This window comes from Diabrotica undecimpunctata, chromosome 9 (genome assembly GCF_040954645.1).
Source record: "Diabrotica undecimpunctata isolate CICGRU chromosome 9, icDiaUnde3, whole genome shotgun sequence".
NCBI classification, from domain to species: domain Eukaryota; kingdom Metazoa; phylum Arthropoda; class Insecta; order Coleoptera; family Chrysomelidae; genus Diabrotica; species Diabrotica undecimpunctata.
In genome coordinates this window covers 126262979-126289023 of record NC_092811.1, presented here as the reverse complement: position 1 = coordinate 126289023, position 26045 = coordinate 126262979, and the positions used below count along the sequence as shown (strand labels likewise).

General features: G+C 34.2%; 1 protein-coding gene across 1 annotated transcript in view; it reads right to left on the bottom strand.

Moving 5' to 3' along the window:
- Positions 1-448: 448 nt before the first annotated feature.
- LOC140451417 (uncharacterized) overlaps positions 449-26045 on the bottom strand; it is a 33843-nt gene continuing 8246 nt past the window's right edge. The window contains exons 4-7 of the mRNA XM_072545206.1: positions 22976-23221; positions 10499-10713; positions 6946-7174; positions 449-1993 (exon numbers count right to left, since the gene is read on the bottom strand). Coding sequence (XP_072401307.1) covers positions 1595-1993; positions 6946-7174; positions 10499-10713; positions 22976-23221 — 1089 coding nt within the window. The 3' untranslated portion in view covers positions 449-1594. The remainder of the gene's footprint in view (positions 1994-6945; positions 7175-10498; positions 10714-22975; positions 23222-26045) is intronic.

Here is a 26045-nt window from a genome sequence, read left to right as displayed (position 1 = left end):
TTTATACCAGCATCAATTATTACTTCATAATTTTCAAATCAAAATATTCCGAAAACGGTACACAGTATCGAGTTTTACCAAGAGTACCTTTTTCGTGTAAAATTGAATGATATTTAAGTTTACTTGAAATTTTGATTAATAATTATACTCTTAAAAAAGTTATATTGACTAATACTTAGTACGATCCGTGTAACTAGCGCCTTCTATGACAATCAGATATAAAAACAAATTCATGGGATGTATCAGCTTCCAAAACATATTCGTATAAAATTGCATTACAATGTTGCCAGTAGTTTCGGCAAAATCGTAAAAAATGCGTAAAATTTATTTTTCTACAACGCCCTGTATCTTGAAAAAGGAATGGCGTTACAAAAATTTTTTACTAAGCAAACCCCAATTATTTTTCAGTTTTTTACCTACCCTAGAGACGGGGTTACTTTTTTTTGAAACACCCTGTATAGCAATATTAACTGTATCCCCTTCAAGATGAAAGCTGTGACGTTATATGTCAGAACATTTCGAAAGTATGAACGCTTAAAACAAACAATTCTTAATATCCAAACAATTGGATTTTAGTGATTTTAGGAACCCAAACAATTCTTAACTATTTAAAAAATATAATATTTAGTCATTATTGTGAATAGCAGATATAATAATTCTGTTTTTGAAATTGTTTTAAGACAAACATGCTTTGCAAGATGACAGCTGTCACGTCATGCGTCAATATATACCGAAAGTATGAAGGTCTAAAAGGAAAGTGACTTTATGAAGCCAAACAAATTTAAATTCTTTTTCAATAACAACTTAAAGGTTATTTTGAGGAGCAGTTACGATAATTTTCTGTTTTTGTCATTTTAACATTCTTAGAAGGCGATATCTGTTAAAACAAATGTTAGAAAATAAAAAAATTAAATGAAAGCAAGTACTAAATCAGTTGGTGAATATAGTAGAAATAAAAATATAATATATAAAGAGATAAAGCTTCAAAAAATATATTAACAGTAAAAATATAATAAATATTGGCATAGGTAAAAGTAAAATTGTAAAACTATTAAAAATAAAACGACTAGAATAGCTTACGTAATAGGAATCACTGATAGTAAAGATGTGGATCCTTCTAAAACTAAAAGTGTTGATAAAGAACGATATGATAAATGAGACAACCATTTTTAGCCTCTCAAAACCGATATTTTGTAATTATACATTGCTTTTCGGCTATATAGGTCGTGATTTGGAATAATTTCATCCAGACGTTTTGTCTGTTACTGCGCAAACATTATCAAAGTCGAAAAACAATGTATTGAACATTTTTAAGTTGCATTTAATGAATTTTACCTAAGAGCATAAAAAGTTACTACAATTATAAATGAAAAAGAACCAACTTACCTCAAACAAGGCATTAATGAATGTCTGCGGTTTTGTCAAAATTCCGCGTTGAATGATGATGAGGTACTTGGAGGTTAGGTTAGGTTATGTACAATTGGGCAGTCTTAATTGAATAACTTACTTATTTATAACAATTATTCCATAATACTGTGATTTCGAAAATTTCGACCATAACCTACTACAAATACAGCTCTGCAAGAAAAAACCATCAACTATTAGAAAAGTTCCTCAATTTGGATGTCACCGGATACTTCGGTTTGGTGCCGAACCACGATTTCTTCCAGTCTAACGTATCTTGAATCAATTTCTCTTCGTCTTGTGTAAACTTCAACAGCGTGGATATTGCTTTGATTAAATGTTGAGCCTCGTACTCCCTACTGGTTAGAAATTTAAAAATTACGTGCTTTAGGTATTTAAAGTTGACGTCTTCGTCTTCTCTCTTGACAAAAGACGGGAAATGTCGAGTTGAAACTTGCGTAGGCGTCAAAATAGCTGCGGAATTTAAGTCCATAAGATCGGAATGATAGTTTGGGTTTCCTGGAGTCCTCAGTTCCTGCTGAAGAGTCTTTTTCATATCGGCCAGCCGCAACTGCAGCGTCTTGATGTTCTAAAATATATAATAGGAAATAAAACAATTGTTAGGAAATTATATATGAGGAGTGAGGAGGAAAAATCCACAAAATAGTTTTCATGGAAGTCGAAATTTAATGTTTCAAATTAAAACAAATTGTTTTAACTCAACCGTATAATTCGGTAAATTTTTTCACTGGTACGTTGACATGTTTACAGGGGAAAAATCAACAGAAGACAAAAAATATTTTATTTGTGAAACATCATACAAAAAATTGAGTGTGTCGGCATGGACCATGAACGTTCTTCTCCAGTACTTCAAGCTTCTGTGTCACAAAATGTTTCTTCCTCCGAACTTCCCTCCTGTTCAGTACCTTGTAAACCAGTGTAGAACTTTCTAGAGTTTACGTTTTCCAAATATTTGGTAGGAGGGGAAAGTGGTTGAGGGCTATTTTTCCTGATTTCCAGCACTCGAATAGGCTTCGTAGGCATTAGGCATACTTGTTGGAGAAATGCTTAGTCCAATTCAGAAATTTGATATCTTTCCCACAGTCCACCACTTGGAACGGTTTCGGTTTCACTCTGCTGTTGCGGAGGACTTCTCTCCATTTATCCGGAGTTTCCATATAAGCTTTGTCATTATTTAAACTCATCTCCCGGTCGCACTCTAGATAGGAATGTCCTCTGATGGGAAAAATAAATTTCACAAACTCAAACCGTCCTTCTGTCTGAACAAATAATGAAGGAACCGAAAAACGGTGTAATTTTTATTTCACCCACCACAAGAGTCGCAAGATATTATCAAATTTTGAACCTGAGATGACAATACGTTATACACAAAGTGATGAATCATCGAACACACATCGTCAGCCCACTTTTTTGCTACCAATTCGTCATAAGTATAGAAAACATAAGTAGAATTACATTAGAGCTTATAAAATTAAGTTGCCGTTTATAGTAGACATCGTTTGAGGTCACATTAGGGGTTGGTAAATTTTTTGGGTCCATATATTACAAAAGAAGAAATATTACACGCATTAAAAACAATGAAGAGTGGGAAAAGCCCTGGACCTGATATGCTTCCTACAGAAATCCTAAAAATTCTAGATGAGAAGCACATTGATGTTTTAGTGACACTCTTGAACCAAATTTATAGTTCAGGCGTATTACCCAAAGAGTGGTTAACATCTATTTTTATTTGTCTCCCTAAAAAGAAAAACAAAAGAGAATGCAGCGATTACCGCACCATTAGCTTAATGTGTCATACGCTAAAGTTACTACTTAAAGTTATCCATAACCGAATATATCACAAACTGGACATAGACCTTAATAATGCACAATTTGGTTTTCGCAAAGGCCTAGGAACACGTGAAGCTCTTTTTTCACTTAATATACTAATACAAAGATGCCTGGACGTCAATCAAGATATATACGCATGTTTTATTGACTATAATAAAGCATTCGATAAAGTACGACATAAACAATTAATGAATGTCCTGAAATCAAAGAAGATTGACTACAACGACCTCATGATCATATCAAATTTATACTATAAACAGCGAGCAAAAGTACGTGTTAAGGAACAGCTGTCAGAAGAAATTAAAATTAGATGTGGAGTAAGACAGGGATGCGTATTGTCGCCAGTTCTTTTTAATGCCTACTCCGAATAGGTCCTGAAAAAAGCTTTTGAGGGTAAAACAGCTGGAATAAAGGTAAATGGAGTTCCCATTAACAACATTAGATATGCGGACGGCACTGTGATCTTAGCCGAAAACATTGAAGATCTTCAGAGACTGGTGACCAGAATAGCAGAGTATGGAAAAGAGTATGGTCTAACAATGAATGTCAAGAAGACGAAATTTATGAGAATATCGAAAACTTAAAGAAATAACGAGAATCTTCTAATAAACGAAACCAACGTCGAACAAGTGGACAAATATGCATACCTGGGAACAATGATTAACTCCACAAATGATTACAATCAGGAGATAAAAATAAGAATAGAAAAGGCTAGAGCAAATTTCAACAAAATGAGAAGAGTTCTATGTACCAGGGATTTAAAACTTGAACTAAGAGTTAGGTTGGCGAGGTGCTATGTTTTTTCGACTTTATTTTATGGAATGGAATCTTGGACCTTGAATGCGACATCAATGAAAAAACTGGAATCATTTGAGCTGTGGGTGTACAGAAGAATTCTGAAAATATCATGGACAGAACACGTCACAAACAAAGAGGTTCTGGGAAGGATGAACAAAGAAATGGAAATTTTAAATTCAATAAAAACAAGAAAATTCGAATATCTCGGACATATTACACGTGGAGAGAAATACACCTTGCTCCAACTGATTATGCAGGGAAAGATCCAAGGAAAGAGAAGCATAGGGAGGCGTAGAATGTCATGGCTGCGCAACCTGAGAGAGTGGTACGGATGTACATCAAATGAACTTTTCAGAGCAGCCGTCTCCAAAGTCCGAATAGCTATGATGATTGCCGACCTCCGCCGCGGAAATGGCACTTGAAGGAGAAGAAATTTTTTGGAACTCTTTGGTTATGGCTTCGGTATCGATTGCTTTTGACGACAATTTTCGATATTTTCTTTTCACAGAATGCAGTTTTTCACTTCTCGCAAGATGAAGTTGTTTCCCGTTGTTTTTTTCTTGTAATTTCTCCAAGATTTGGGTTTTATTTTATATTCATCACTGCTGGCATCGAATTTCTGCGAAAGAGCAGATATTTCCGCTTTTATGGTGTCACAGGAGCTACAGGTGCCTTTCCTAGGAAAACCGAATGCAATATTAAACTTTGTTTCAAAAATTTGGCGAAACTTCTCTACGATAATTTATTATTGGGATTTTTTTCTAAGCACATACATAGTATGTAACTTAGTTAGGTTGAGTTCTTTAGGGAGATAAATTTTCTTACTTTTTTCCGGGAGTAATGCGATTTTCTTCCTTTCAAGGAACCGTCACTTTGACGATAGTATCTTCAGAAATTTTATGGGGCCTATTTCCGTGTTTTCCTCTAGCGTACAGTGACAGATGAGGCCAGTGATTCTTTAATTCTTTGCACTCGCAAAACAGAAATTCCATGAATGGATAATAATGGTGATTTTCTTTCTGGGGAAAGGAATGCCCTTTCTTTCGGCTTCATTGACGTTCCAAAACCAACGAAAACGGTCGCACTTGCAATCTGGCCCTACCTCATGAGTGGTGGGTCTCAAAAGTTTCATAATGTCCCGAACACGGCCTGTTTTTCTTCTTTTTTTAGCAGCAGTCCCCACATCTACATCACTACAATCGCTACCACTACTTTCCACTTTAATCAGTATGTACTCACTACTTTACTATTTTCAAATAGAATCAACTGGCAAACTAGAACACACCAACGAAGTCGATAAACTAAGAAAGAGAATCATGGAAATGCTGTATCCGACCCGACTTGTTGAGACAGAGGGGGCGCCTTCGGACCCTGACGCTTATTCCCTCGCAGCGCGCGGATTATGATGGTTCTTCCCCAGTACACCGTTTCATTTAACATTTGTAATAAAAGGACTGTAAATGTTTTTCCCTTTTACTCCGTACCATCCAAAAGTAATATGTACTAATCACTAGAAAACTTCGTCATCTCAATTTCGACTTTTCGACTTCGTCATCTCAATTTTGACTTTTTTTCCAGTGATTTCTATTGAGTATCTCGGGCATATATCTGGTTCCAAAATATTTCTTAAGATCTCATCTCAGATATTCTTCTTTATGTTAGGTATTCCCGTGGTTTTTATTTCTATTTGTGGAGAATAATAAAAACAAATTGGTGTTTCAAACACCAATTATTTAACTAGAGAGTATATAGCACCCATTACAGATTAAATTTGCCCAAAAAAGAACAAACGGAATCAGTTTAAACATTTACTGTAGTTTATCTATTCGTTTCTAAAAACCAAGAATTATCCGAGAAGCCATTGAGATTGAAAAGTACCCTAATTGTCTCAATAACAATGGTTCTTGCATCAGGTTACCTTCAATCTAAAGACCTCTCCTCAACACTTACAAAATAATTAATTTTTTGTTATTAATGTCTTGTATTCCCGTGATCTTGATTCTATTTGTGAAAGATAAAAAAAATGTTTTAAAAACGATTTTTTAAAAAACATTCTAAACCAAAAAAATTGGGTTTATAAAATTCCTTATGCAGACTGTCCAAAATCTTACATGCCCCAAATCTACTGAAGAATTAAGAGCGGAATATATGAACATTCCATTTAAGTTCAAAATTTTGAGTCCATTTCTGCCACACAGTTTGCAACATCATCTACTTACAGGTTAAAAAAATTAATTTAACGTTTCTAGAGCTCTAACATCCATCCGATTCTATAAACAAGAATGAGAAGCCACTGAGATCGGAAAGTGTCCTAATTGTTTCAATGAAAGAGATGACCCAGTACCTTGAATATGGAGATCTTTCGCCCAAATACCATCCGTTTTGTCCATCATCCCGCCACCTCTCACGCAAACGCCACGTCATTATCGACGTTATAAATGACCCACCTCCGAATAGAAGTAGCTCAGGACTCAGGAGGCTAAGACTCCTAGGTCCTAGATAAAAATGTTTGATGTAGAATGTAGATACAGGTTATAGTAGGCCTATTGAGTCGTTTCTAGAGCTAAAACTTTCTAATATCGATGAGGTTCTCGGAAGAGTGCAAATGTGTGTAGATAGTAAATTCGCAGAAAGAAAGATTTAGATGGATAGATAGAAAACAGCTGTGGAGTATATACGAGTTGAAATGAGTAACGTTTAACACGTTTCAGTACGATTAATTAGCTTTCTTTCTTCTTAACATAGCCAAAAAACAAACAATGTTCACCATAATTTTAGGCTATTTTAGCTCTTCAAAGGTTATGATAGAAACATACACCCTTCTATATAAATTTATTAAGAAAATATTTAAAGTTACAGCAAATTTTTTCGTAAATGTATGCAAAAACTTACCTTATTTTTCTCCATGATTTGGTCCTCCAATTCCAGTATATTTTTTCTTAGCCTCTGTTCCACTAGCACGCTATCTTTTAACTTGTCATTCTCTTCTTCTAGCGTATTTAGTTTGTTTAGATGATCTGTCATCTCTCGTTCTAGTCGTCGCATGTCTTGTTTCACTAACTCCATCTGTTGGGAAATTTCTGCGTTGCGAAGGAGAACTGTATTTTTTTCAGAAGTCACTCTATTAACAAATAAAAAATACAATGATAACCACATTGAAATTCTAACGTAAAATTTCTTCCATATCGAAGAGCTATTCAAAGGAAGTTTAAAACTAGACCTGAACAATACAACTAAAAGTTGTAACATAGAGGAGGTGTATCAGAATCTTAAAATAATGACAAGTAAGGTTGCAGGAGAAGTTTTAGCAACATAAAGTGAAAGAAAAAATCAGAACCTTCTTGGCTGTCTGCAAAAGATGCCAAACTGACCATAGAGAAAAATACGAAGCGAAAAACAAGAAATTACTGGTAACAAAAATGTATTTTTATTCAAAATATGTGATAGTAGGAGAAGTTCAGTTAATAAAAGCATGAAAGACAGTTGCAAGTCTGAGAAAAATCACAAAAACAAAGGAGTCACTGATAAAAGTCATTACCAGAATGGAAAAGAAATTATAAATATCTATATCTGTTAGTTAAAAGCAGACCTGAACAGAACTGAAGTTCCACTACTTAATAACTAAGTAGCATGTGGAAAAAACGCTAAATCTCATAAAATAACTCTATAGTGATACAGAAAGCAAAGTTCTACACAACGGTCTAACATCTGACCCAAGAGCTATGCTAAACGGAGTAAAACAGGGCTGTGTTTTATCCCCTCTACTATTTAACATTGTAATGGACTCCATACTAACAAAGATAAACTCTAACAGAGAAATTTACTGGCGATTGGCCAAGAAATTGTGAGCATAAGTTTCTTAAAATACAAAATACATTTTGCTCTTGGATTAACTTCAAATTGGTAAAGCAATAAGCTCGTGGATTATTATGGCAACCTGTTGGATCAGTTGAATGGAAATATTTGTGAAAAAAAGACCTGTTTCACAGAAAAGAATAGCTAAAAAACCATCGCTAAACAATTGTACTGCCGTACGAATGATTGCAATAGCCGCCTAATTCACCCGATTTAGTTCACTATGACTTTTAGCTGTTCTCACATCTCAAAAAATGCATGCGTTGGAAATTATTTTTATAGAATGAGAATGTAATACCATCAATGGAACATTATTTTTACAATTTTCCAATCGTTTAATTTTACAATTAGACGATTACTCACGGATATACCCGGAGAATTGTTTAAGTGCGGAACGAACAAATTGTACGAATGTCTTCGACAACTTTTTCAAGAATGCATAAACACAAGCGAAATCCCTACGGAATGGAAGATATCATACCTCAGCACTATACATAAAAAGGGTGATAAAAATAATTGTGAAAATTACCGAGGAATAGCTGTAACCGGATCTATGAGTCGAATATATGGAAAGGTGTTAAAGAACCGAATCGAGAGAGAATACTTAGATTATGAAGCAGAAGAACAAGCATGATTTCGTACGGGTCGATCCACTATTGACCACATTTTCTCCTTAACCCAGATAATAGAAAAAAAGATGGAAAGGAATCAAGAGATTCATATGTTGTTCGTCGACCTACGGAAAGCCTACGACAGCGTTCCACTGAAGAAGCTGTGGCAATCAATGCAAAGCACGAATATTAATATAGAATTGATAAAAGCCGTCAAAGTGCTATACAACCAACCAATAACAAAGATAAAAGCAGGGACACAAATAACAGGATTTATAACATCAAAAGGATTAAAGCAAGGATGTTGCTTGTCTCCCACTTTATTTAAAATATACCTCGAAAGTGCTTTAAAAAGATGGAAACAAAAATGCAGGACAATGGGGATACCGCTCACCAATACTATGGTATATACGCTTAACTTTGCAGACGATCAAGTAATAATGGCTCAAGATTATGACGATTTAAACTATATGGCACGAAAATTAATTGAAGAGTATGATATATGGGGTCTAAATAAAAAGAAAACCGAATACCTGTACATTGGAGCAGAACAAAAAGATCTCATATTAGACGATAACACTACGATAAAGCACTGCTGTGACTACAAATACCTAGGTATCACTATTTCACAAGATGGAACATTAGACAAAGCCATAAGAGAGAGAAATACGTCAGGGAGAAAAGCCATCACAATGTTAAACACCATTTTATGGGACCAATCCATCAGCAAAGAAAATAAAAAGAGGATATATGAGACTATAGTAAAAAGTATCACTTTATACAGCTGTGAGGTATGGCCACTGAAAAAAAGAACACTGTCAACGCTGAAAGCGACGAAAATGGATTTTTGGAGAAGAGCCGCAGGAAGATCTAGAAGAGAAAGGATTACCAACGAACGCATTAGAGAAATAATGGGAATCAAACAAACAATCACAGATGACCTAACAACAAAACAACTTATCTGGTTCGGACACATACAAAGAATGGACGAACAACGAATGCCAAAAGAAATACTAAAGTGGCAACCAGAAGGAAAGAGAAAACGAGGTAGACCGAGAAAAAGTTGGAGCGAAGGAATAAATAAAGAACTGAGAGAGAGGGCCATAGAAGAAGATCTATGGAACAAGTCGGAAAACAGCAGAGAACGTTATAAATCGACAAGTAGTAGTAGTAGTAGACGATTACTCTAACAGGGGTTTTGGCGTTGAGCGGTGCTATATTGAATTATGAAACGCATTCAAACCATAAAAACATGCTGCCTTTTTCGGCAAAATTTTTGGACAAAATCTTCACCTTTATTGCCCCGATATTTTTTATACAAGCTATCAAGTTGTATTTTATAATGTGTTCCACAATAGAAGAATAAAATAAAAAGTAATAAGAGACATCAAAGAACAAAATATAAGCTTTTGAGCTCTGGGTGAGCGACCATAGCCTAGTATTATCTAAAATAAGACACGAAATACTTCACAGCTAAGAGAGCGGTGCCAACACAAACAAAAATCAGAGTCGAAGGACTAAATACAGAGAATCATCACGGACAAGGTGTTAGATGAAAAAAAAAAGGGATGCAAGTTGTACTGACTATTAAAAAAAAGAAAGTGCTTTAGATGGGACATATGAGAGAAAAAAAATATTAATTTATAATGGAAGGAAAGATAGAAGCAGGTCGATAGGAAGGAGAAGTCTGTCCATTAGCTAAGAATCCTTAGTATAGTCATTCAAAAAATGGATTAGTGACAAATTCCATAATTGTTCTTCAACAAAAACAACAAAAAATTAATTTTTCCTATGTATGCCACAAACTTTTCACATTACCCTTGTATATTATAAACACGTTCATTGCCAATTACACATACAGGTTTAGGGAATGGATTCGTAAAGTGATTGTATTTACTGTAATGGTTAAATAAATATGAAACAAATTTATTTACAAGCCATCTGAGATCTCGGGCATTAATAAAACCAGTAAAACTTACCTAGTTAAAGTCTTTTGAACGTTAATGGAATTCGATCGTTCTTCTGCTAGATCTTTCTCCAGACTGGAAATTGTTTCTTTCAAAGACTCGTTTATGGAATGCTCCGAATCGACAGATATTTTAAGTTTACTGCATTCGTCTTCGGATTTTTCTAGTTCGTTTTCTACGTTTTCTAAATTTTTTTTGGCTGTGTTTAAGTCGGTTTTTACGTTTCCCTGTAATAATACAAGACATATTATTCGTTAAATGGTTTTCAAAAGCGTATTTTTTTATCTGTAGTAAGTGGTTTTCTTTGTTATGGTGGTGTGATGATTAAGTTTCGGATTTTGGACATTTTGCTTGTACTTTAGAATTTTTATTAAAAATGATTATTTTACAAATGTTTCGCTTATCTTACAAACTAGTTAAATCCTTTTAGGCTGAAGTACTCCAGTCGTAAGAGACGGAAATGCCACTGTTTTTCTCAAAAACATACAAACAAGATATATTCTGCGGAGAATTCCCCCGGGCTTCCTCCTAAGACTCTCCTCGTAGGAAGGAGAGAAACGAAAATCATCGATTTACCTAAAATTTATACACCGTAGAAAAAAAAAGTCAGTTTCTGTAAAAGTTGCGTGATTTTTGCCATTTTTTATAATTCTCATGGTATCAATAAAATTTATCACTTCCATTAACCGGTCGCTATAGAATTTCCATTTTTAGAGCCTAATTTTCAAAACCTATATCATAAAAATTCGATTTTGAGTTTTGGTAACGAATTCGAGGCATTTGAAATGTGCCTAAAAAACGCCGAATTTAAACTTTCACATTACAAATGATCTAAAATATTTAAAACTCTTTCTTTTCAATTGCATAAGTATGTTTTAACCGTGAAGTGAAATCTTAAGTCCTACGAAAATGCAATTAATACTTTTCAGAGATCGAAAATTATCCCGTAACCATCTTAAAGATGATAACCAAATAGTACTCCTCGGAGAAAGGTTTAGCACAGTGCATCAGTGTCATATCTAGGCGACGAATTTTCTAAAAAGCACAATTAAAGCAATGATATCAAAACGCCCTATATAAGGTAAGACGAGTTAATCTCCTGGGAGCTTTAAGAGGTAAATTATAGAGAACCCACTATCAAAATCAACTCCATACGTACTCCATAACAAACGCTAAATTAACACCATCATTGCAAGTGAAAGGAAAATCTTATGAACAAAAGACGTGAGCATCATTATCAGCATACATCCCCAATTGACAAACATCTCCACAATTCAATGTTGTATGGAGTCTCGGCACCGCAGACGCCCTAAGAACCATCGAAGGCTCAAATATCAGAATAAAAGAGGTTCTAAGGATGTCCCCTAGTCAGCCCCCCAGTAAGTGACATCCAGTCGCTTTTGTCAATAAAGTTCAGACTTTGAAAAGAAAATCTAAGAAAGAAAAAAGATGAAAAAAGGGTCAAGCATTAAGATAAAACAAGAACAGAAGAAAGAAAAAGAAGAAAAACAGAAGACAAGAAAAAAGTAAAGGAAAAAGGCAGTTAGAGATCGAAACTGAAGAAGAAAGGTTTAAAAGAAAGAAAAAGTCAGCCTACTTAAAACACCCACTAGGAAAATCTTCCAGCGCATCTCTATTTTGTAAGGAGAGTAATGATGAAGATGATTTATTTTGTTTGAATGAAAATGAAAGTGTAGGTTATTATGAAGATTACGACCAAATCACTACACCAGAAGACTGGATCAAAGGTATCAAATGTTCACGTTGGATGACTGAAAACTGTATTTTGAAAAATTTGGCGAAATCAGCAATGCTTGCGGCAAAAGGGAACAGAAGCATAAAAACTGCTGAAAATCAACATTAAGCAGAAAAAAAACAAGAATATTTTCACTCAGATGAAAAATTGTTTGATTTTGTATCATATTCCAAGAAAAAGGCTTATAATTTCAACTATTATGTAGTATTGTATTAAATTCTTTTTAAAATAATTGCAATATATTGTTTTATTAAAAAATATTTGTCTTTTTTTATTACAATGTCTTTGAAATTACTGATCCAACTATCCCCTATATGATAGACCTTTTATTTAAAATAAATGTTTCAAATTTAACAAATACTATATATAAATGCAATATTTTAATCAATAATGAAAGTTTATAACAACAGAATATGAGAGTTTTTATTTCATTGGGACAATAACCACTGAATAAGGTCAAAATGAAAAAAGTGGTCCATCTAACTCGAAATTACCCTACCAGTAAAATATTTGATTTTTTTATAATAACACACATGCCCCTAACAAAGATTTGATTATCATTTTTACCTGTAGACCGTGCACGATATACAGTGTGTCTGTAAAGTATGGAATAAATTCGATATTTCCTAAATGAAAAGTCTTTTTAAAAAATCTAAAACACGCCTATTTTTAATAATGTTCCACATTTTACAATAAACTTTCATTATACAAGGTGATACACATTAAGGTGATGACGTCATCGGCTCTTTTTTTTAAATGTAACACCCTGTATTTTAGGACATTTTTAGATCGATAAAAATGAGCTGATTCCAAAAAAGTATAATACTGGGGGTGTAACGGATATAATTTGAAAGATATGCGCTTAGAAAATTAATTTTTATTGATTTCTAATATTAATAAATTATAATAAATAACTTGAAAGTAATACAGTAATTAATACATGGCGTTATCTTAAATGTTCGAGTTGTAGTCCTTGTTGTATTTGACAGTAACCCAAACGTTGTACAAATTCTTGTAGAAATATTGTTTATTTCTTTACGAATTCTTGTTTTTAAGTCTTCAATATTTGCAAGTTTCGTTTTATAAACAACATTCTTCAAATGACCCCACATAAAATAATCCAAAGGATTGAGGTCTAGTGACGTCGATGGCCATTCAATATGCCCACGTCTTCCACTCCACCTGTTCGGAAAAATTTGGTTTAGGTACCTTCAAACATCTACAGCATAATGCGGAGGCGCACCATCCTGTTGAAACCATAAACTTTCGTCAAAACATCCAGGATTAATTATACTGGGGAATAAATTAACTAAAGTAGGTACGAGATACCTCCTTAAAAACTGAAGGTATGCTGGCTCGTTTAAATTACCTTCGAAAAAGTAGGGTCCGATGATTCTATTTCTTACAATGCCAGCCCATACGTTTACCTTTTGCGGGTATTGTGTATGATGATCCAGTTGGGGTTTTCTTTTGCCCGGTATCTACAATTCTGACTGTTGACCTCGCCATTTAATGTGAATGTAGCCTCATCAGAAAAAATAATATTTTGAACCAAGATGAGGGTTTCGGTTACAGCTATCCATCATTGTTTTGCAAAATTGTATTCTTTTATCTGGATCATTTTAATAGTAAGTTAAATAGTAAAGCAAAATACAAGGAACTACAGAGATTGATAGGAAAGAAAATAAAAGAGGCCAAATCCACCTGGCTTGCTAATCAATGCAGTGAAATAGAGGCATATGCTAAACAGTATGATAGCTTTAACATGCATAAGAAAATAAAGGAAATGACAAATACACTGAGAAAAAAGAAAGATGCCCTTCTGAAAGACGCAAATGGAAAAATCATTATAGAAATTAAAGAGAAATTAAAAAAATGGAAGACATACATAACAGATCTGTTTGAGGATAATCGACAAGAACCGGAAGAAATCGACAGCGAAACGGGGCCAGAGATCATAATAGAGGAAATCGAACAAGCAATACGAAACGCAAAAAACGGAAAAACTGTAGGTCCAGACGAACTACCTGCGGAACTACTGAAATGTCTAGACACTGAAACTCTACCTGTACTTCTGGACCTATTTAATGAAGTATATAAAACTGGAAAAATCCCACAGGAATAGTTGGTGTCCACCTTTGTAGCAATACCAAAAACAGCATATGCCAAAGATTGTTCAGACTATAGGACAATATCACTAATAAGCCATACCCTCAAAATATTTCTAAAGGTGATTCATGGAAGATTATATAGAAAACTAGAAGATGATATGGATGATATTCAGTTTGGGTTCCGCAAGAGACTGGGAACGAGAGAGGCATTGTTTGCTTTTAATGTCCTCTCTCAAAGATGCTTAGATATGAACCTAGATATTTATTCCTGTTTCAACGACTTCGAGAAGGCATTCGACAGGGTCAGACATGAAAAACTAATAGAAGTACTGAGAAACAAAGATATAGACAGACGAGACTTACGAATCATTATCAATCTGTATTGGAATCAAAAGGCCAATATAAAGATAGAAGAACAAAAGTCCGAAAATATAGATATAAAGAGAGGAGTAAGACAGGGCTGTGTTCTGTCACCATTACTGTTTAACGTGTACAGTGAAGCCATATTCCAGGAAGCGATAGCGGATCTAGGTGATGGAATCTCTGTAAACGGAAGAATAGTAAATAACATAAGATTCGCTGATGACACCGTTATAATGGCAGACACCCTGGAATCGCTACAAGAGTTGGTAAATAGAATTAACGATTATTGCATTAGATACGGACTAAAAATAAATAAGAGAAAAACTAAATTTATGATTGTCTCAAAAACACAACATGGAAATGAAAGATTAATGATAGAGCAAACCCAAATAGAAAAAGTAGAGACATATAAATATCTGGGAACCTGGGTTGATGACAAAAATGACCAAAGCAGAGAAATCAAAGTCCAAATTGAAACTGCAAGGCAAGCATTTGTGAAAATGAAGACAATGCTTACCAACAGAGACCTTCAGTTACATCTCAGATTGAGGGCACTAAGATGTTACATATTTTCTATCTTACTATATGGAATGGAAGCTTGGACATTAAAGAAACAACACATAAGAAAAATAGAAGCGTTCGAAATGTGTTGTTACAAAAAAATTCAGTGGGTTCAAAGGATTACCAATGCTGAGGTACTACGACGTCTAAATAAGGAGTTAGAAATAATGAACAGCATAAAAAGAAGAAAATTAAGAGTATTTGGGTCACATAACCAGAGGAGAAAAATATGAGCTGCTGAGAATTATTATGCAAGGAAGGATCCAAGGAAGAAGAAGCATAGGAAGAAGACGCATCTCCTGGCTGAAGAACCTTAGAGAATGGTTTAACTGTAGTTCACTACAACTTTTCAGAGCAGCAGCCAACAAAGTGACCATAGCCGTTATGATATCCAACCTCCGATAGGAGATGGAACTTTAAGAAGAATCTGGATCATCCTCGTTTAATTTATGTACAAGTGTGCATCTAAAGAGGTGCCATTTCTCAAGTTTTATTACTTTGTGTACCGTTGTTTTCAAATATCGAGATCACGACTAACCTTACGAATAGAAGTGTGCGCATCTTCTTCAAAATTAAGTAGAACATCTAATGTTGTATCATAATTTACAGAGGGACGACCTGATTTGCGTGTATTTTCAACCGTACCAGTTTCTCGAAATTTTTTTTCAATCTTACTTACTGTTGACGGAGTTATGGGTCTTTCTGGATATTCTCGGAGTTCTCGATTTGTCTCCATATCCAACCATCATGAGTATTTAAATTCTTTGCTTTACACTCTAAATCATTTCTACTTCAAATTAATTCTAAGCAATAATACAGAACATTCACGAATAAATACAATTATTGTACCACTTAATTATTATTGAATGTTACTAAAAATAATTACATTTCACTAAAAACTAGAACAGCTTATTTCAAATCGAGTGGCGAGCCCTTCCACCAAATAGTTAATCGCGCAGACAATAGAATATTTATGATCAGACCCATGCAGTGGCGTTGCAATATTAAACAAATTAAATTATTTGAAATCGCACCAATTACAAAATTATTACTCACTTAAATAATAAATGGAGTTTGATTGTACACGGATTGTTTTACCAAACTTTTTGCTTGTTATAATATCTTTAATAATTGATACTCGTTATAAATACTATACTATACTAGTTATAAAGTTTGGTAAAAGTTAATTTCTAATTTAGTATCAGTTACCTTAAAACTGTAATTATAAAGTCATTATTAATGACTCCTTCACGACTTGTTAAGAACATACAAAGAACTGATAAGAATTATTTCCGAGAATTTCTAGTCACTGGATTTCAAACGAGTTCGTAATTTAGTCTCATTATGTTGTCGGGTCTCAACAAGAAAGGTGCTACCACGCGTATTAGAACTATTTTGTAGAATGGAGATGGTTAAGTGTAGTACGAGTAAACAGATCAGATTGACACCAGAATCCAAAGGCATATTTTACAATGTATTTAAATATATGCAAATATTATTTCCTGAAGATAATCGAAGCAGTATTAAACAACGTGTGAGTGAAGCTACTGGAGTATCTTTACGTACAGTAGAAAGGATCATTCAACAAGCGAGTATGTTAAACAAACGCCTTGTAAGACCTTTTGTTTTGAATCGAAGAAAAGTGGAGATCACCATGAGGAAATGGATGGCAAAGGTTTTGAGAGTTGGTTTGAAAAAACGTTACTCAAATTGGAAGCAAATTCTGTGATTGTAATGGACAATGCGTCGTATCATTCCAGAAAATCTGAAAAGATCTCCACCACATCTTCTAGAAAAGCGGATATCCAAGAATGGCTACATCTAAAAAGCATCCCCTTTGACGACTCACTTCTCAAAGTGCAACTTTTAGCACTTGTTAATCAACATAAAAAACAGTATGATAAATACATCATCGACGAAATGGCGAAAAGTCAAAATAAAATTGTTTTAAGATTGCCACCATATCACTGAGTTGAATCCCATAGAACTGATATGGGCAGATATAAAAAATTATGTAGCAGCTAAAAATACAACTTTTAAGTTTGCCGACATAAAAAATTTATTTGATGAAATGTTACATGTTAGCATGTTACCCAAAAGGTAGAACCAAAAATGTGGGAGTTAGATAATTTAGTCGACGCCAGAGTAGATTCAGTTATAATAAACCCTGACGATGATAGTACATCTAGTTCCTCAGAATAATATTTTGCACTAAGTTTAAGTATTTGTGGATTAGGCTTACCGGGAAAACCACATAAAAAAAACGCACCATTATCATTCTACCTCTATGGTGGTGTGGAAATGAGTTCTCTTCTTCTTGATGTGCCTAGCCGTGACGAATGTTGGCAATCATCATGGCAATCTTCACCTTATCTCCCACAGCGCGGAAAAGCTGCATAGATACTATAACTTACGAGATTTGATGGTGGTCAGTACCTCTCGGTTCTTCTTCATTCTTCTGAGGACCTCCTCATTGGTGACTCAGTCAGTCCACGGGATTTTAAGTATTCTCCGATATAGCCACATCTCAAATGCTTCCAATTTTCTGCACATATCTTCGTTCAAGGTCCACGATTCAACACCATAAAAAAGAACAGAGAAGACGTAGCATCGCAGCATTCTTATTTTTATACCAAGAGAGAGGTTGTGGCTCTTGAAGAAGGTCCCCATCCGGTTGAAGATGGATCTAGCTTTTGAGGTGGAAATGAGTAGCAATGATAAATAAAAGATACTAAATTATTCGAAATTACATAAACAAAATGAAATATTTTAAAAATGAGAAACTGTAACCCATTTTACTCATTGTACCTATGTAGTTTTCCAGTACTTATTTTTCGTAATTCGATATTACTTATATATAATAGTAAAAAGTTTTTTTCATCATTTTCAAAAAAAACCTTTCGTTTTTACATCTGCAAAGTATGTTTGTTTGTGCGTTGTCGCCTATGCAATACTTGAGGACGATCTATTGATGGATTCATATATAGTTTTGGCTCCTGCATCAAAATCTGAAAACGGCATTTTAATATCTCGAACCATCTTCGACATAACCGGCATCAAAGTCAAAAATAGTGACGTCACAATCCTTCTAAATATACATTCGTTTCTGCTGACACAAATAAATGTATCGAAATCGAAACGCCGACTAAATAAATTTTATTTATTAATGTTAATGTAATGTTAAATGTATAAGTCTATCTACCCAATAATATATGTATAAGTATTTTCCCTAACATTTACACAAGAAGAGGTCTCTTTTTATATCATTAATGATAGTATTATTACTTGTTTCCAAATATTGGTCTTTAAGCGTAAAATGTATAAAAACAACTTTCTATTTTTTGTCTTTTGATTAATACCATAATTAACTAATGATGTGTGAATGACATTTTTCAAATACTAATATTTAAATATACTTCTTTTAAGATTAATCATTGATTACTATTATTTTCACAGTAATACTAAAAATTATAAATTAATTCATTTCAAATTCAGATGTTATACACTGCTAGAATCTTAATACAACCCTGTAAGATTATATAAACATCAGGTTTCACGTGTTTTGTGCATATATTTGTTGACACCTACTTTTCTGTTAAGTGAATTTAGTATAGTAGGCTACTTTTTTGCAATTGATAATAAATAATTTATTTTCTAAGCGCATATCTTTCAAATTATATCCGTTAGACCCCCAGTATTACACTTTTTGGAATCAGCTCATTTTTATCGATCTAAAAATGTCCTAGAATACAGGGCTATTTAAAAAAAGAGCCGATGACGTCATCACCTTAATGTACATCACCTTGTATAATGAAATTGTATTGTAAAATGTAGAACATTAAACTTAAAACTCGACGTGTTTTAGATTTTTATAAAAAAAAATGAAATATCAAATTTATTCCATACTATAAGGACACACTGTATACTATATACTTGGAAACAGTATTTACCGATAAGTATCTAAGGGAAAGCAGTCACATTCGCTAAAATAAACAAAAAATTTAAGCACAAACCGCGACAAAATTAAAATAAAAAACAAATCATATCAGTAAACATTTATTTCATCCAACAAAAGATACATATAATAAATAAATGCATTCATAAAAACAAAATTTTAAACGTATAACTCATATAAAAATATAACGGCAAGAAAATAAAACGTTGTGCTAAAACAAATAAAGCAAGTGAAAAGGTTAATAAAATAGTTCACTTTTAGTACTTATTACTAAGTTTAAAAAACATCGTTACAATACTTGTTGACGCACGCATGCGTCACGAACGTGACGCAACCGTGCGTCAAGCAAGGACTACATATGCACATATGACGCACTTGTGCGTCACAACAAAATACTTTTTAAGGAATGCAACGTTTTTTGTATCACAATATTCTAAATTCAAATAGAAAAAAAAGTATATTTTTATAAAACAAAAGATATGAGTTTACCTAGAAGGCATTTACACGTGGCTGAGATTTTTAATAATGAGGCACACACATGATGAAGTTTAGATGTGTTGAGAACAAAGATAGGTTTTGAGAATAAACAAATGTGTTTTGAGATTTTCGAAGTGGAAATTGTAACGTCAACAAAACTTCTTGACTCAATTGAAATTGCAAATTCCTATTAAATAAAGTACATATTACCACAAGTTATTTGGACAAAACACTTCTTCTTTTTGTTCTTTTTATGTAGACATGACTTTTTTTTTTTTTTTTTCTTTTTTCAATGTGCCTTCAGTAAGTTTTCATTCCATCATTTCCGTGGTATTCCTATCGGGAAACCGTCTCTTGCCGTCTTTACTACTCTATTTGTTGTCATTCGGCTTACATGATCGTTCTATTCCACTCTTCTACTTCTTAACCAGTTCCTAATGGTCTCCGCCTTCCATCTATGTCGTATATCTGTACTTTTAGCTCTGTCCCATCGTGTTCTTTTTGTTCTCTGTGTCAGGCCTTGTTTCTGCCGCGTATGTCATTATTGGTCTGATGACTGTTTTATAAATTCAGGCATTCAGGCAGCCCTCGGCTCTGTTTGATCTATTCACTTGATCTTCCACTTCATCGAGCTATCTGTAGCTAGATATTGTGATGCCTAGATATTTAAACTCCATCACTTGTTCTATTATCTGACCTTCCAGATCCAATTTACATCTTAGTAAATTTGCTGTTATAACCATGTATTTTTTCTGTTTTGGGGAAATTAACATGTTAAATTTTCTGGCGGTTATATTAAATTGGTGCAGCGTACGTTGTAAATCATCTTCACTCTGAGAGAGTAGTACTGCCTCGTTTGCATAGTAATATTTTAAGCTGTTTTTCTCCCTGACAAAACTTTACTATAACTCTGTCAAGATTTCCATTTTTCTGAAGTAGTTAGTCAGTCTGTTCGGGTTTTATTAAGGATATTCCCAATTGGGAACACCAATCAATTTTTCATCCAGTCATCTATTCACATAAGCTTTGATCTGTCTCGCTTTTCTATTTTAGACAGGGAGCAGACTTATTACCAGAGCAAAAAATACGAAAAATTGCAGTTTCCCCTTCGTGTGGTATAGTATCTTTTGATTTAATGAATGCAATTACTTCGAAAACCAACTCTACGTAGTGTGCTCCCGATTTATACATCCCTGTTTACTGTATTTGACAAGTTTGTTGGATATAATCGAGATCTTGGTTTTATCCAATACTAACTTCGAGAAAGGTCGTCCAAAATTAGTTGTTGTGCCCGAAAAATCGATATTGAGCCTGAACTAATCATGTAAGATAGTCACGTGACCTATTGGTTCGACTTGGGCATGTATATTTTGCCAGTAAGTTGTACAACAGATGTAGAGATCTGCTACATAATAATAATCATTTACAAGTAACCAAAAACAAAAATAAGAATATTTAAATGAGTTATAAGGTCCAATAAATATAGATGATATCTAAGTTCTTTGGATCAAATACTTCAGAGCTATAACTCTGTCAAGATTTCCATTTTTCTGAAGGTGTTTGGTCAGTCTGTTCGGGTTTTAATTACGGAGATTCCTAATTAAGAACACCGACCAATGTTTCATCCGGTTTTCCGTTATCTACTCATATAAGCTTTAATCTGCTTCGCTTTTCTATTCTCCATAGGGAGCACAATTACTCTCAGAGCAAAAACTACAAAAATTGCAGTTCGTCCTTCGTATGGTATTGTATCTTTCAATTTAATCAATGCAAATACTTCAGAAATCAGCTCTACATAGGGTGTTCCCATTTATGCATCCCGGTCCACTGTATTTGACAAGTTTTTTGTATATAATCTTGAGCTTGGATTTATCGAAGACTAATTTCGTGAGGGTCATCCACAATTTATTGTTGTGCCAGAAAAATCGATGTTGGGCCTGAGCTAATACTGTAAGATCGTCATGTGATTTATTGATTCGATTTGAGCATACATATGTATGGTCAATATGTTGTACAAGGCTCCTGACGCCAGCTACACATCAGGGAGAGCAACAGATGTAGTGATTTCTATGCTATCCACCATATTTAATGCGAAGTAAGCATAATTTTATTTGAAAATATGTTTATTTTGATATTTCGATCTCCAAAAGTAGAAATTTTCATGTCAAAAAAAAAAGTTTTCTACTGAAATTGTGAATTCTCTTTAAGAATACTTAATATCACAAATTATTTGAACAAACTACTTCAGTACCATATCTGCCAAGATTTCCATTTTTCTGAAGGTTTTTGGTCAGCCTGTTCAACATTTTAGTAAGGAGATTCCCAATTGGGAACACCGACCAACTTTTCATCCTGTTTTCCGTTATCTATTCATATAAGCTTTAATCTGCTCAGCTTTTCTATTCCCCAATGGTAAGAGAGGACCGGGAAGAAGACGCATTTCCTGGCTTCAAAATTTACGAAAGTGGTATAACACGACTACCACTGAACTGTTCCGCGCTGCAATAAACAAAGTAAAGATAGCCGTGATGATCGCCAACATCCGGTACGGATATGCACTTTAAGAAGAAAAGATAGGAAGCACAGTTACTCCCAGAACAAAAACTACAAAAATTACAGTTCGTCCTTAGGTGTGCCAGAAAATTAGTTGTTGTGCCAGAAAAGTCGATCTGTGGCCTGAACTAATACTGCAAGATCGTCATGTGATATATTGGTTCTATTTGGGCATGCATATGTATTGACAGCACCTTGTAAAAGTCTCATGAAGCCGACTACACACTAGTGAAAGCAACTGATGTAGATTCTGGCATATAAAAATAATCAGATCAGAGCAATGGTCACGAAAACTAAAAATAAGGATGTCTAAATGAGTTATACGACATATATTAGTAAATGCAAGCCAAACACTTGCTATAAACAAAAAAAAAAAAACAAATAATCGATATCCAAAAATGGAACAGAAATCTATTTTTGGAAAGTTCTGGCTATAATAAACAAGCAGTAAAACTTGCGGTGCCTTCAACAATGACAGTATAGAAATTAAAGATGCTTAAACAAAAAACTCCTAAGGAAACAAAAGAGAAAACAAGAGAACTAACTTAATAGATGAGAAAAATATAAAATATGATACACTGATCTACAAAAACTCAAACTTTTGTTTAATTTAAATTGTACCACTTAATCAATAACGGATAAGTAATCGCGAATCGCTAAAAAGTGAAATATTTTATAAAAAATCTACATAACTACATCTATTTCCGACTCACAAGCTCAGTTCTTAAGAAAGTAATTTCCTCCTCGTTATCGGAATGCAAATTTTTAAGTTCTGTAGATAATTCGTTGACATCTTCGGACAGACGTTTTATTTTAATTTCTTTATTTATCAACTCGAACTTGCTGCATTCCAGTTCAGCTTCGAGTTGTTTCACTTTTTCCTCCAGCTTTAATTTTTCTTGTACCGCTCGTCTTCTCTCAGATCCTTCTTCTGCTGCTTGTCTACTTAATCTACCAACCTAAAAATGTTCCGTTCTATAGAACAATAATAATAACAATCAATAGTAACTGAATATACAATTAATTTTGTTGAATGGAGGCAATGTTATCAAAATTATTTGAATTTTAACATTTATTTGCATTCCAAGGCATATATTGCTTGATAATACAGTTTTTAGCACACATATATTATAGGCTAGGTTTCTCTATACATGCAAGCAGTTAAAATAATCATTTTCACTGATGTAGGGGTCTGACGATTAAAAATGAGAGAGGAGTAAGTAGAAAGTTACATATACTGCGTTGTAGCAACAAGAACAGGACGAAATATCAAACCTAGTGACTGATATCGGACATCTAGGTACTTATTTAGCTTCGGGGGTCCACTGACTGTCTGTGCTGTGGTCAACCGGACACTCTGACACACTCTGTTGAAGTTAGAGCTAGAGTATAAGGTTTAGTATCGTTTATAAAATATAGCAGTAAGTCCTCTCTGTCGTAAAAGGCGAGTATTAGATGGAAAGAGAGGTGTAGTGTAGAACTGTCGCTTGATATGTCATAAACGCAGCAACGCACACAGAATGGGATCTGCTGGAATCCATAAAAGAAGGCAAGAGTTTGAGGTGTAGGTAGGGGGAAAATGTCTACTAGTATCTGAGTCTGGGACCACTCTACTCTCAACCCACATAACCCGTACAATTTGGTTAGTGAATTTAAAGGCAAATAAAGGTCATAAAACAATTGGATATGCGTATGATTTGGTAATCATCTCGCAAAGAAAGTACAATGAGACAATGCAGGGAGGAGCTAAATATAAATCCCCCACAAGGCCAATATAGTTGCTTTCACACGCAGATGGAAATTAGAGTCTTTAGGTTCTCTAACGCTGCAGAGACAAAAAATTAAGCTAAAGGGAAAGGTAAAGTATCTAGAGGTTATAATAGACTCGAAACTTACCAGGAACCGGCAGTTTCAATTCTTATAAGTGTCAGACGCATCTCTACTCTCAACCCACATAATCCATACCATTTGGTTAGGGAATTTAAAGGTAAATAAAGGTCATAAAACAATTGGATATGCGTATGATTTGGTAATCGCAAAGAAAGTACAATGAGACAATGCAGGGAGGAGCTAAATATAAATCCCTCACAAGGCCAGTACAGTTGCTTTCACACGCAGATGGAAATTAGAGTCTTTAGGTTCTCTAACGCTGCAGAGACAAAAAATTCAGCTAAAGGGAAAGGTAAAGTATCTCGAGGTTATAATAGACTCGAAACTTACCAGGAACCGGCAGTTTCAATTCTTATAAGTGTCAGACGCATGTAAGGAAAGAAATGGGGATTAATAATGAACATATAGAGGCTCTACTAGGTCTGCTTCTCTTGCATTTAATAATATACTCAGATGCAAAAAAACGCAACTCAATATATCAGCGATGGTTTTCTATTAATGCAAGATAATGCGCGACCCCACTTTGCAATGTGTGTCACGCAATATTTAGAGGAAGTTAGTATTAATAAAATGAACTGGCCAGCGTGTTCGCCAGATCTGAACCCAATAGAGCACGTTTGGGACATGCTTGGTAGAAATATTACAGGGAGAAAGTCGAGCCAGCCTCAATTAACGAAGTTCGCTTGGCTCTAGAAGAGGAAAGGCAAAACATCGAGCAAGATGATATTCGCAACCTCATAGACAAAATGAGCCGACGTGTACAGGGAGTGATAGAGGCTAGGAGAGGCAATACAAAGTATTAAGTTATGTTTTAGTACTTTTTCTTTGTTATTTGCGTACTTAGGTTAAGTTATATTTAAGTTGTTTTTATGTTTTGTTATTGTTATCATTGTTCATTAAAACCAAGATCATGTCGTTGCTTTTAATCATTATTTAAATACAGTGCTTCTGGGATATCGATATGACATTCCTTCGATATCAATCACCAAAGCCCCCATCGTCGTATTACAAATTAATACAAAAGATAATGGTAATAATAGGAAAAGTCGCAAATTGTGGGTGGCAAAGTCATTTCGCTCCTAAAAATGAACCAATCCATATTTTCACATGAAACAAAAAAATAATACTAAGAAGACATGGTTGTAACCGAAAAATAAGGTTTTACGAAAATCCGCTAAAGAAATTATTCCACAGAATGTTTCAAAGTTGGAATAAAAAACCACCTTTCGATTAACCCCGTATAATAAGTCAAATAAAACATTTTATTAAAAAACTCACTATACTAAATTAGAATTTATAAATTTTTACACAGTGTGGTAAAAAAATCATCAAAATAGGGCTGAAAATAAAAAAAAACTGAAATACTTTGAATTTGTAAAAGCAGAGCAATCACTGAAACTTTGCGATGAAGGAACAGGGCAAGTGGGTATCACAAGGACGGTGACGAAGGAAATCTTCAATGTGAAGTCAGATAAGGAGAAACAAAGAGATAGAATTTTCAAAAGTCATACATATTGTCTGTTCCAGATAGAAAAGTAGAGCAAAACAAAGAGTACAATAACCATCAGGGTAAGATCTGGTATAAAGACGGATCCAAGACTAACGAAGGTGTGGGGGCAGGAATTTACTCCAAAAATCCAAGAATTAGCGAAAGCTTTACCTTGGGGAGGAATTGCACCGTCTTCCAAGCAGATATTAATGATATACTGTAATGTGCAAAGGAATATAATGAGAGAGCATTTGAATGAATGGGGAGACCTGAACAACATTGAGCTTGTCTGGGTACCAGGGCTTCAGGGCATCGAAAACCCAGATAACCTTGCTAGAAGATGATCTAACGAGTCAAACGGTCCAGCTGTGACTCTTGCATAACCAAAGGCTTAAAGGAAATGC